At 50.8% G+C, this 12316-nt stretch overlaps 1 protein-coding gene across 1 annotated transcript; it reads right to left on the minus strand.

The window, feature by feature from the left end:
- Positions 1-2511: 2511 nt before the first annotated feature.
- LOC111141747 (BPI fold containing family A member 1) lies at positions 2512-7591 on the minus strand. The gene is made up of 8 exons (XM_022494543.1): positions 7432-7591; positions 7121-7280; positions 5582-5689; positions 5272-5421; positions 4289-4373; positions 3615-3678; positions 3170-3244; positions 2512-2677 (listed from the first exon to the last, which is right to left on the minus strand). Exons 1-7 carry the CDS (start codon positions 7589-7591, stop codon positions 3204-3206), a joined length of 768 nt encoding a protein of 255 aa, XP_022350251.1. The 3' UTR covers positions 2512-2677; positions 3170-3203.
- Positions 7592-12316: the final 4725 nt, after the last annotated feature.

Genomic DNA, 12316 nt, shown 5'->3' on the forward strand with positions numbered 1-12316 from the left:
GACAATCAGCAACTCTCTTAGGCCTATCAGAGAACTGAGGTCATAGGGCAAACTGCCATCTGCAGGTCTAGAGAGATAGGTGAACACATAGAATTACAGCCAAGATCAGCTTACCGGAAGCAGGGGCTGCTGGGTAGGAACACCTCAAGTGTAATTATGACAAATTGCCGAAGCTTGAGTGTAGACTGGCTGGAGAGTTAGAAACTCGCAGTCTTAAGATCTGTCTATCATTTTGACAAATGTCCTTGGGGAAGAGGCTGTTTCTGCTGGGTGAACTCTGAGTCCAAAGTCAGGACAGCCTGGAGAGTAAGATCTTCCAGGAAACTAACAAGGCAGATCAAATCATGACAGTATTCTGGGAATGAGGCTCTGAAGTTGTTCCAGTACTCTTCTGCCTGTCTCCAGAGGCTTCCAGGCTACTGATTTTCACTAAGATTGTGGGCTTTGGGTTTTCAAGTCTTCTGTGGAGAGTGGGAGATGGGACTAAGGTAAATTAAAACACCACAAACCTCACTGTTCTTACCAAGATTCAGCAGTTTTTACTGAATAAGCTCACCCCAGATGGTTGCAAGCCTTTGGTGAATTTTGAGAGTTTTGGAAAAGCTGTTTCTAACAGTTTTTGGGGGGGTAGTTTTCTCATTGCTTTCCTGTAGGAGAGAATTTTCAGAGGTCTTTCATGTGCCGTTATCACTGACATCCTTCTAGAAAGTTTTTAAAATGTCAAAATGTTGTCATTAGTTAAAAGCCATGAATCTGTTCTGATTGACCTGGCTTCCTGTCAGACTATTTTGTATTTAGGTTAGTTAGTTAGAAATTGAAGTTGTTGGCAGAGGGGAAAGACCCCTCTTAGGCTATAGGAAGAAGTCCAGGGGAGCAGTGGGAAAATAGTTTTCAGAGACGAGCAGTGGATGTGTGTCCCAACAGGAAGGCAGTTGGGTGCCACGGTCAGAGGGCAGCAGGACCCGGGCTGACGGTACAAGGCATGTGTGCCCTGTCCCTATTCAGCTTGATTCTTGGACCTCAGCCAAGGGGGATGCTCAGTATTGACCTAATGCCTGGCCTAAGTCCCAAGAAAGGACTTGAGAGTAACTCATGCCTAGACTCTGTTCAAACCCAGTCATGTCCTAATTGTTAGTTTCCAGTCTGGAAGGCCCTTCTGTGCTTCAGGTCACCGACTAGGTAGACAGACATTCACAATGACCATTCAGCTGCTTATGAAATATAACTATTCATCCTGAGCCCAAAGATATTCCACTTCTGTGAACGTGGAAGATGCTTCCTTCCCTCCCTCTCACCAGAACACAGGTGCTGGTTTCCTACAATAAACCTCCCAGTTCTGAATTGTAGGACTGTCTTCCCACAATGCCAGGTTGGCCAGTGACCACAGGAGGTGGGGACAGTGGTCGGTCTGGACACGATGAGAGATGTTTGATGGGGGTTGAGAAACACCAGCCTGAATCTGCTCATTCTCACAAGGTCAGTGGGTTCTCCCAGAACACAAGGGACAAGGTTTTCTGTGACGTCTGGGATGTTTCAGTCCTTGATGTATCTTTTTGTCATACTGTAACTTGTGCAAATCATTCACATACATATGTCAAGGCCTCAGTGCTCTCATCTGTGGAGTGAAATGGTGGGGCTAATCTTTTAAGGGCCTCAAACAATGATAGCATATTTAGTTTTTTATTTGAGGGAACAACCTCTCCCAGTTTGGGTAGCTCTGCTCTTTATTCTTGTCTCCAATTTTTCATAAATCTTATTTGCATTCAGTCTCAACTTCCTTTCATCCCTTTGTCTCCCCCCAAAATCAGGCATCTTCCTCCAAAAATAGGACTCTCACCCCTGGCACCAATAACCTTATTATACGCTTCTCCAGCGACCCTTCTCTGTGTCTACTCTTATGTCTTGGACCCATTTGTCCTTCCTCCTACACTTCCTGTTTGTCATCTTTCTCATCCTCTTGCTGAGAAAACAGAAAAGAAGTCAGTATGACTGGATGCCAGTGAGCCAAAGAGGAGTGGCGGATGACCTCTTTATCCATCGGATTCCTGGATGTCTCCCCTGGGGCTCCCAGGCACTTCCATGCAGCACGGCCACAGCTGAAGGCATCATCTTCCTGCCAGAGTTAGCTCATCCTCCCACATCCCCAGTTACCTTGAGGCTCCCCCACCTGCGACATGGACAGCAACCCACACCTCACCTGCTCCCTCACCCACGCCCAGGCCCACTCCTGAACAACTCTCAGATCTGCCATTTCACTCCTTATGTGGTGGACTTATGTCATCATCTCTGCCTGGAAGGTCACATTTACCCCCAACCCCTTGTCCACCCCTCCTAGGCACCCCAGAGCAGTCCGAAACGCCTACTCGTCTGAACATCTCCTCGTCCAGCTTAAGACCATAAGGTTCTACAGTGTAAGGTCCGAACTCGGTTCACTGGCCCCAGCCACCCAGGCCAGGGCTCTTTCCAAAACATTAGCCCTCGAATGATGGTGAAGAATGACAGGGCCCCCGGTGCAGAGAAAGAGCAACTTTATTTGGTGAGGAAGGTGGGCTGCAACACATGCCTGGTGGCGGAGTGGGGGAGAGCAGTTTCCTTGGAGAGAAGGCTGCTCTGGTCCCCAAATAGTGGCCGTGTCACTGTCCAGGACATGGGTCTGCCTCCCGTGAGCCCTCAGCAGCTGAGAAGAGTGGATTGAGCCGCAGGAAATGGTTCTGTTGGGAGAAGCCCCGATCAGAATGGAGACTCAAGGTCACTGACTCTTACTGGTATTGGCGCATCATCAAACCTGCCCTCCAGAGGAAGGGGAGGGGGCTGAGACCTCAGGCTGGGAGGTGGGGGGGCTTGTCTCAGCCCCAAGGGGACCCCAGGCCTGGGCCAGGGAGCTTGTTGTGCATATGTTTGAGTGTGTGTCTTTGTATCCACATGTCCCTTGTGTGTGTGTGTGTGTGTGTGTGTGTGTGTGTGTCCACAGTCATGTGTGTTCTCTTTGTAGCTACGTGGGGTGCTGCCTGTGTCTCCACCTCTGTTAGCATTTCCGTAGACTTCTTCATGTGTCTCTCTGTGCCTGTCTGTGTGGCTGTTAATCTCTCTCTTCAGATGTCACTGTCCCAAGCCCTCCGCTGCTTCCTGCCAGGAGGAGAACACCCAAATCCTGGGGAACAGCACTCACCAGTTCAACAGACGCTGGGTCCCTCCTGGAAGGCTTAGACCTTGATGACAAATTCCAGCCCATGGATCAGTAAGTCTGGAAAGTGCAGACCAGAGTGGTGATCTCAGGGTGCAGGAGTTGAGGGATGTCCCACACTTCCCCTGAGCTGGGGGCTGGGGAACGGGAACTCGGGTGGTCCAACCAATCTTAGGTGAAGCTTGGCAGGGCAGGACCTCCTTCCACCAGCCAGCTCCGCTGCTCTCAGTGTCAGGGCTGATGTGGCGGGGGGAAGGCAGGGCCCAGCCCTCAACATTATCTGGATAGTTCAAGGCAAAAAAGAACCCTGAAATGGGGAGAGCTGAGACTGGAAGGATCTAGTTCTTTCCTACAGTGTGCAGGGACAGAGTTCCTTGGGGGAAATCACTGCTTCTGAAAAGGGAGTGAGGCCTCGGGATAGGGGACTTACCAGCAATGGAATGCACCAAGGTGACATCCAGCTGACTGAGAACCTCGTTGACCAGAGGGCACACCTGAGCCAGGGGCAGAGAGAGGCATTGGCAAAGTGGTACCTGGAGGGTGGCTCTGGGAGCGGCAACCCCAGGATGGATTCTTTGGGGGAGAATTTCTGTCATTCTTCTGTGGCTGAGAGAGTTTGGTTGGAAGCAGTGTCACAGATGGACACTTATACATTCACACAGGTGGAAGGAGAAGTGGAAGGCATGTATGTTCAGTGCCCAGTCTCACACGGAGCCAGTGTTTGCTGTGGGATGTGACGCCTGTTTCTAAATAGGGTGGGCTGCTCCGGGAGGGGTGTGTTTCTGGGTTGGGTGTCGGAGGCACCCAAGTCTAGGCTGGAAGAGCGCCTGTCTACAGCCTTTTGGGAACTTCTGGGGGCCAGGGCCAAGCCATTTCAGCTGTAATGTGGCCATGCACAGGGCCTGGCCCAGAGCAGGACCCAATGGAGGCATTTTGAAGGTTGGAAAGAAGAAACATGGGTAGATGAATCAGTGGACAGATGGACTGAGGGATGGAATATACATATCAAGCTGAGGGGTTCAGATTGTCTTACTTCAGGGGCTTCTTTCAGCCCGAGAAGCTCTGAGACCCAAGGATCAGGAGCTGCCATGTTTACCCACTCACCTCGCCCTGTACTAGCCCAGGAAGGACTTGGTTCAAGATGCTGCCGACACCATTGACAAGGCCTTGAACAGGGAGGGGAGCAAATCTGAAAGAGAAAATCCAGCGGGCGGTGCAGAGGCCTAGGGTTGGTGTGGAGAGGCCTTCAGAGGGGCTACTATGCCCACATTGGTCTCAATGCTAAGTGACTGAAATAGGGCCTTGTCTACCCACACCCTTGTGCAGGCGAACCGGAAGGGGCCTGTCCAAAGGGAGTGGCGCCCTACACAGCAGTGCCCACTGTGGGTATGTGTAGCATAAACACTTAGTTCCAGTATACAGTGGGTATTCAGGGAGACTTTGTAGAATCTATAAATGGATGAACAATGCTTGGTATGTAGTTGTCATGAGGACTCGAGATGATATGCGTGAAACACAATATATATGTTTAGTAAACGTTAACCATGGTGGGAGGACTCCGATGTCTCGTGCATGACTTATTCTGCCCTGTGACAGGCTAACTGAAATAAGGAATCCAGGGAGGCTACAGAGCTATTTTCCCTCATACTGGGACAGAGGACTTTCACAACTATTATCCTAGCGGATTCACTCAAGAACTGCAGCGTAGCTCCGTATTACAGGTGTCTGAGAGAGCTGAGACTCTCGCTGGGGAAGCCCTGTCCAAGTTCACACAAGAACCGCTCCACCTTTCCACATGCCCCTCTGGTCATTAGGCTTGAACTCAGATCTTTTTATGGCCTACGAGCACAAAATTGGTCAGCCCAGGCTAAGAAGAGATAAGTGGCTATTTACCCATCCATCCATCCATCCATCCATCCATCCATCCATCCATCCATCCATCCATTCATCTTCCCTCCCTCCTATTCATCTTCCCACCCTTCCGTCCTCCCCCTCATGTATACTCCCATCATTCCATCTTCCCAGCAGCCATCCATCCTCCTGCTGATATTGTTTCTGGGCAGGAGAAGCCAGCCCTCTGGTCTCACCCATTAAGCAAGGAGATTTGCAGGCTCCCGGGGGAGTGAGTGCAGTCACCAAGAACCAGGTGAATTTTCCCCTCTTCGTTTTTCACAGCTAGCACTTGTGCGGTGATGCTTAGTTTCACAGCCAGCTTTAACAGACGTCCGGCCAGGGGCCTGCAGAGGAGAGTTTGCTGTGTCTGCATCTGAGCTGAAGGCTCATGTCTCTCAGACTCCAGCACCCCCCCCACACCGCCCCATTGCCCTTGTGGCTACCCACAGTTACCAGGGTCTCCTCTGGTGAGCCACCCCCCCATCCCCCTTGGGGCCCACTCACGTGTTCACATTGAGGGTTATGCCCAGAGGGATGGTGACATAGAGACGATGACCATCTGGGCTCTGCACAAGGCCTAGTTCCAGCAGCTGGGGATTAGTGATCTTCATACTGTCCGCAGAGCAACATTGGAGGGAGGAATAGTAGTTCCTTCAGCCCCAAGCTTAGAAACCATCTTTAACCCAAGTGTACTTACTCATCCCAGAGGAGGAGCTACCCATGAGGTGGGGAGGGTGGGGGGACAGGAAGGGCATCTTGCGGCAACAAACAGCAGTGCTTCCCAGCCTCTGCACCACGTCAGTTCCTGACACACCATGGCCCTCTCCCCATCTCAAGTCCCCGAGGTATTCCAAGATGGAGGCTGTGTCTGGCTTAAATTTGCATGCTGCATGCCAGCTCAGAGTCTTACACAAAAGGGGCCTCCTCCATACTGGTTGACGTTGGGGAGGGATGAGCGGGTAGGCAGATGCATGGGAGAGTAATGGATTAGATGGATGGATGGATGGATGGATGGATGGATAAGTGGATGCGTGGATGAGGTATGGGCAAGTGGAGTAAGTCCCTCACAGACATTTATGGGTAGGAATCCCTTATCCTGCCATAACGTTCAGAGGCCGGTCAGTCAACAATGGTTACCAAGGAGATCGAGGAGGAGGAAGTGGGAGAGCATGGAGAGAAGACGGAAGCAAGCCTCTTCCGTGAGCTGACCTCAATGTGCCAGGTGATTACATTGCTTCCAGTCCTCTCAACAGTTTTTCTCTGTGGGTGCCATGATCTCCATTTTACAGATGGAGAAACCAAGCCCAGAGAGACCGAGTGCCCTGTGCCCTGTCACCCCACAGGTACATGGTCCATTTGGAAATCAAACTCAAGGCCATCTGTCTGTCATCAAGTCAGGGGCAAGCACCTGGGTGGGTGGGAGTCTTGGAAATGGCTTTGATCCAGCCTATCAAGGACCCAGGCTTTGCCAGCTCTCTGGCATCAAGCTTCCCGTTATTGCTACTTGCTTAGGAAGCTCTCAGGTGTCTCATGGGAAGCCCCACATCAGACCGTTCACTGGCCATTACATTGAGAATGTCCTTGAGGAGAGTAGCTTACAGATCTTTGCTTACATCAGAGACCACCTATGCTCTCCACAGGTGAGAACAGAATTACCACGGTGCAGTGGAAAGGCCTTGGCTTTGGACTTAAGTAAATTAGAGTTTGGTCCCTGGTTCTGTGTTGCTTTAGTTGTATGAGCACAGGCACTGTTCTGTGCTTCAGTTTGCCATCTGTAAATTGGAGATTATTAATTATACCTTAAAGGGTTGTCATGAAGATTATAGATGATGCTGGGGACCCAAGATAGGCTTCAGGACTGGGGGCAGTCACTGGTTTGGGAGCATTGGTGTTCCTTGCTAGGCTGTGGGAAGGGTCTCACACTGAGTCCTGGCCTCTTGATCAGACCACCCCTCTCCCTCCTCCAGGTCCACTGTTTGGGGCTCCCAGATCTCCATCAGAGATTCTCTGGTGGGGTGGCGACCAAGGCCTATGACTACTCACTCAATGATTTTGTTCAGGAGGGGGACAACTGAAGTCACTTTCCCAAGCAGGCCCCCCAGCAGGCCACCAGAAGTGCCTCCTCCAGTCTTCAGGATGTTCAAGAGTGGAAGGTTTTCGAGAATGCCCAACAGACCCTCAGAGAGCAGGCCAGTGCTGAGGGCTAAAAATGGGTGTAGGGGTGGATCCTTTGGGGTCAAATCTGGTAATTCTGATAAAACCCCTCTCCCCCAATCATCCCTGCCTCCCTCCCCACACTGAACAGTTGGACAGACACACATCCCTGAAAGAGGTTGTCACAGATTCTCACTTACCATCTGTTAAGCTTCCAGCAAGACCTATGGGACTTAGGTCCTGGGCTGGAGTCCCCTCCAAAAGCAGGGTCGGATCCAGGGGCAAGGGCAGGGTGTCCAGCAGGGCTGTGGTCTGGGCCAGCAGCCCACAGAAGACAATGAGGCCCCCAATTTGAAACATCTCTCTTGGTATCTGTGGACAGAATGGTGGGTCCAGCGTAGCACGGCTGTCAGAGGGGAATTCATCCACCATCTGCCCCCAACTTCCAGAACTCCAGGGAGTGAACGGCAATAGCTGACGCTGGTCAGCATTTCCCCTGGGCAGGCATCAGGCTGAGCACTCCATGCTCAGTAACTGATTTCGCTGTAACTGCCCCCTAAGATGTGGGCACTCATCACCTGCACTGCACAGATGAGAAAGGGCAGTCTAGAGAGTTTAGGGGACTTTCCCCAAGATTGTAAGCACACAGTCGGGATAGCATCTGAAGCTAGATCTGTCTGACCCAGAGGCCTCTGTTTAAATGAAGTCACCATCACATCTATTCTCCATTCATCTGGACTTGCTTGTGATGGCCTGAATCATTGCTGCTAGTTTTCACTCTTCAGACAAAGCAAATGAAAAGGCTGAGGGACAGAACTGGCTGGCCATTTTCCCCATCAAGTCTTTTGGCCTGGGTCTAGCTTGTGATGGTTTGTGGAAGCCCTTTTAAATCACAGAATATTAGAGGTCAGATGGCCATAGCCACCATCTCATCCAGACCAATGCTGGAGAAATCCTGGGGCCATTCAAAGTCCTCATTGCATAAGGAGAATCAGGGAGCCACAGAGGCGTAGTGACTTTCCCAAGGTCATACAGCAACGTGATGGCAGAGTTGTTGGAGATAAGTCTCTGACCCCTCCAGACATGCACGCTGTCTTTTCTATACCTTTCTCTTCTCCCTCAAACTAACCTGAACAAAATTTGGGGGCAACCTCTGACATCTGGCAGTCTTTTGCACTGTTCCCTCCCAGGTGTCACCAACCCTCTCCTAGGCCTATTAGGCAGCCAGCAAAGGTGCTGAAAGCTTCTTTGGGCAAAATTCCATCAACTGGCTGGTTCAGCCAAAGCCCCACTGTCATTGCTGTGGCTGGCTGGAATCAAAAGGGCTTTTTGGTACAAAGAGCCAGTTGTGGCCTCCCTGGAAGGTAAACTTAGACCGTGTTCTCTGAATCTCCTTTCGGAAACAGATCTTTTATGAGTGCAGTGGAAGCTAAGGACCCTCTCCCAGAAAAATGCGTCAAAATGTACAAAACGGGGTGGATTTTAGGAGGTTTGTGGATGATCGTCTGAATCCACAATGGCAACCTCAAGTTAAAACTCCTGCCGTAGAGGCTGGGGTTTAGGGTACGAAGAGCATGCTCACGAGAAAACCCTAACATGGGATCTTGGCAGTCTGCACCTGCCACCACATGCTCCCCATCCCCATGAAATCCCCTTTTCTACATTTCTACATTTAAACCTTATATCCACAGCACTGATCTTTCAGGGAGGTGGAGTGAATGACCTTTCCCATTCCCCCAAAAATTCGTCTGAAAAAGACCCCCAATGAGCGATCCTAAATGTGCCCACCCCGAAGCAACAAGCTCAGCAGCCCTACCACCCGGGGCAGCGGAGCAGGCACGGGACAGGCAGTCTCACCCGGGCTTCTCAGAGGTCCTGGTGGGTCTCTTGCACACCTCCACCCTCTCCTGATTGCTTCTGCTGAGGAGCTAGCGTCTTTTATAGTGTGCAGATCAGGAAATGTGCGATCGGGTGATGGGTTTCCAGATAATTCAGAATTCTGCGATCTGGTGTCTTTCAGGGCTCTCCAAAGTAAATAATTGCCAATCACATTAGTAGGTGGGACAGTAAGCCACTTGATGGACAAGGTAAACAGAGAAAAACTTGAGATGGGGATGTTACTCAAGACTTCATGGTTTCCTGAGCCCGGCTGAGGCGGGGGGCCCATGCTCCGAGGCGGCCTCGTAGATCATGTTCAGCATACGGGGAGAGGCGGCTCTCAGGAGCCTGGGAATGGGCCTTGGTCTCGTACTGAGGCTCTTTACTATCCCTGGTCCAGTTCTTTTTCTCCATTTGGAGGATTCTGGCTCCCAAGATTCAGACTGCCACTGACTTTCCTACATCGGGGGTATCTTGCAGGACAGTCACTTGCAGGGGGTTGCCCATCCTCGTCAGAACCCTGGGTGGGAGGAATTGCTGAGCAGGACCCAGAGGCACAGCGGGGTGAATGCCCAAAGACACAGGATGGGGCAGGAACTTCTCATGTCGGACAATCACAGTGAAACATTGTCAACGGCCAACACTTACTGAGCTCTTGCCGAATGCCGGCCCGGCTTTGCTTTCCACAGATGGCATTCTCAGGAATCCTCCCAGGGGTGTGGGCTGGGAACGAGCACCCCTCTTTTACAAGGGGAAAACTGAGGCTTGTGGTGCAAGTAGACACATCCAGGTGCGCACAGTAGGCCTGGGGCCAAGGCCAAGGCCTTCACACTGCATGTGAATCACTGTGCCGGGACGTGAAGACACCTTCTGTACACTCATTGCCAATTTTGCTTTCCTGCATGTCATGATCCCATGAAATTTCACATTTATACCCTGGCAAAATTTGTGCAGGTTGCCAGGCCAGAAGGATGCTATGGCATCCTGGTCTCTACCTTTACCCTTCCTTCTTCCCTTCCCTAAGTGAAGTAATTAATGAGCCATTTGTCCCACTCTGGGGCCTTTGAATCCATTTTGCAGATGAAACCATTGAGACACAGAGAGGTCAAGATCTGAGCCTGGAGAGAGCAGCTAAACCTAACACCTTATGAGTAAAAGCAGGAAGAGGAGCAGGAGGTGCATATTTATTGAGCGCCTACTACATGCCAGGTGCTCTCCCTACCTGAACCTCATCCTTGTCAGGAGGGGCTGCTATTGTGGCCCCCCAAAGATCAGATGAGAAGACTGAGGTTCAGAGAGGCGGACATCTTCCCAGGGATGCACAGGAAGTGAATGGTGGAGTCAGGACTCACCTCTGTGTCTTATGCCCGTGTAATCAGTGAGCCACGCTGCCCTCCCTCGTGCCAGGAACTCCCTGGAACTGCTTTCCTTCCTGGCAGAGCCTGGCTGGTGTCTTCAACGGGCTTGTGCCATGGCTCTGAACTCACTTACCCATTGAATCACTCTCTAGACTCTCTAGACTCTAGCTTGTGTGTCGTCAGCCATCCTCAGGGGGGTCTCATTTTTTGTTCTCTTGGTACAACTCTCGTGGGTTGGCTCAGATTGTTACTATCTTTGTGGGGAAACTGAGGTCAGTACGTCGAGGGACTGATTAAAGTTCGTGCCGCTAATTTCTGGACAGTCAACAGCCACTGGTTTGAAGCCAGTGCTCATGTATTATGGCAGAGAGGGGATGGGTCAAGGGATGGCCAATCTGAATCGCCCTGATTCAGATCCCGTGACCCGGGCAAGTAGAGCTAATCCCTTGAACTTCAGTTTCTCCATCTGCACAACGGGAGGATGCTATCTACCTGTCTGGGCTGTGGCGGGATGAGGTCTGGGAGCAGGTGTGAATCTTGGTTCATAATCTTAAGTGTCTATGTTTTTCTTTCTCATGTATCTGTAGCTTAGTTACCATTTCAAATACCAGTTTGCTGGGTAGCAGAAGCTTCCCCGCTTTTCTCTGGGGTTTTAATTCTGTCCCAAGGGCTTCATTGGTATTAAAGCATCTAAAGGAGGCTGCTCTATCACTATTTTGGCTGGAAATGGAGAGACTTCCCCATGCCGTCTGGCCCCCTCTTTATTGCCAAGACAGTGTGCTTCCTTCCTGTCCAAAAGGCTCCCTTAGATTTAACATTTACTTCTTACTCCCTGTTTGATACTCAGAATTGTTCTGCTGTTTCTAAATTCCTTTGAGCCTCAGGCAGCACTGTGGGGGTCCACCCCAGCCCATCTCCCTGGACCTACCTAGACCCTCCAGTTAACATTCTCTCCCTGGGGTCTTGTCACCTCTTGTGGCTCTGGTAGGGGACATGGGCACAGGTGCCCTCCATTCATGAATCCAGTACACCGACTTGGGATTTCTGATGTCCCTCCTCTCCTGCCAAGTTTTGCCTGGGGAGTAGCAAGGGCACCGGACACTTTTTAGAATCCACTAGAACTATGTTCTCTTCAGTGTCTCTTGGACTTGCACACTCCCTCAGTCTAACATGGAGAATGTTCTAGTTTTGGGAGCAAGAAATCTTGCTTCAATTCATATATATGCTAATTTATGCTCTGAGTTTTGAAATGAAAAAACCCAGGTTTAAAAAAAAATTGATCTAGGAAAATTGGCTTTTCCCCCTTTGATGTGTAGTTCTGTGACTTAATATGCGTATAGTTTCACGTAGCTGTCATAATAATCAGGATATAGAAGGGTTCCATCACGCCCCACATACCCCCACGCTGCCCTTTTATTGTCACACTCTCCCCCCACCCACTGGCAACCACTGATTTGTTCTCTGTCACTACCTGTTTGTTGAAGACCCAGGCCTTGGAAACCCATAAACCTTCTCCTCACTTCTGCCAGAACTTCTGCCAGTTCCTCGGAACTGCCTCTCCCACTGCCCTGAGGAGGACAGGGGGTGTGGAGAATCCCGATATGTGAAAGGTCACGCTGCTAACATTTTAGGACAGTATTTTCCACCTTGGTGACATCAGTGCCTTCCCAAAGTGTTTCTCAGAAATTGTAGGTAGTGCCTTTTGAGTCCTACATCTCGGCGGGGTGCTGGGTCTGGGTTCTGTTGCCTGGGAGCAAGATCAGACTGAGGGGGATCATCAGGGGGCCTTGGAAACCTCAGTGGTGGGGTGCCTGGGTGGCTCAGTTGGTTAGGTGCCTGCCTTCGGCTC

Source organism: Enhydra lutris, unplaced genomic scaffold (genome assembly GCF_002288905.1).
Source record: "Enhydra lutris kenyoni isolate GAN:26980312 unplaced genomic scaffold, ASM228890v2 scaffoldscaffold6, whole genome shotgun sequence".
Lineage (NCBI taxonomy): Eukaryota > Metazoa > Chordata > Mammalia > Carnivora > Mustelidae > Enhydra > Enhydra lutris.

Excerpts from the sequence above, each read along its gene's own strand:
- LOC111141747 (XM_022494543.1), bottom strand. The coding sequence starts at position 7,591 with ATGTTTCAAATTGGGGGCCTCATTGTCTTCTGTGGGCTGCTGGCCCAG. Across the intron at positions 7,281-7,431 it reads TGCTGGAAGCTTAACAGATG|CCCTCAGCACTGGCCTGCTC; the intron begins GTAAGTGAGAAT and ends ACCCATTTTTAG. Across the intron at positions 4,374-5,271 it reads CAAATCTCCTTGCTTAATGG|ATTTGCTCCCCTCCCTGTTC; the intron begins GTGAGACCAGAG and ends TTTCTCTTTCAG.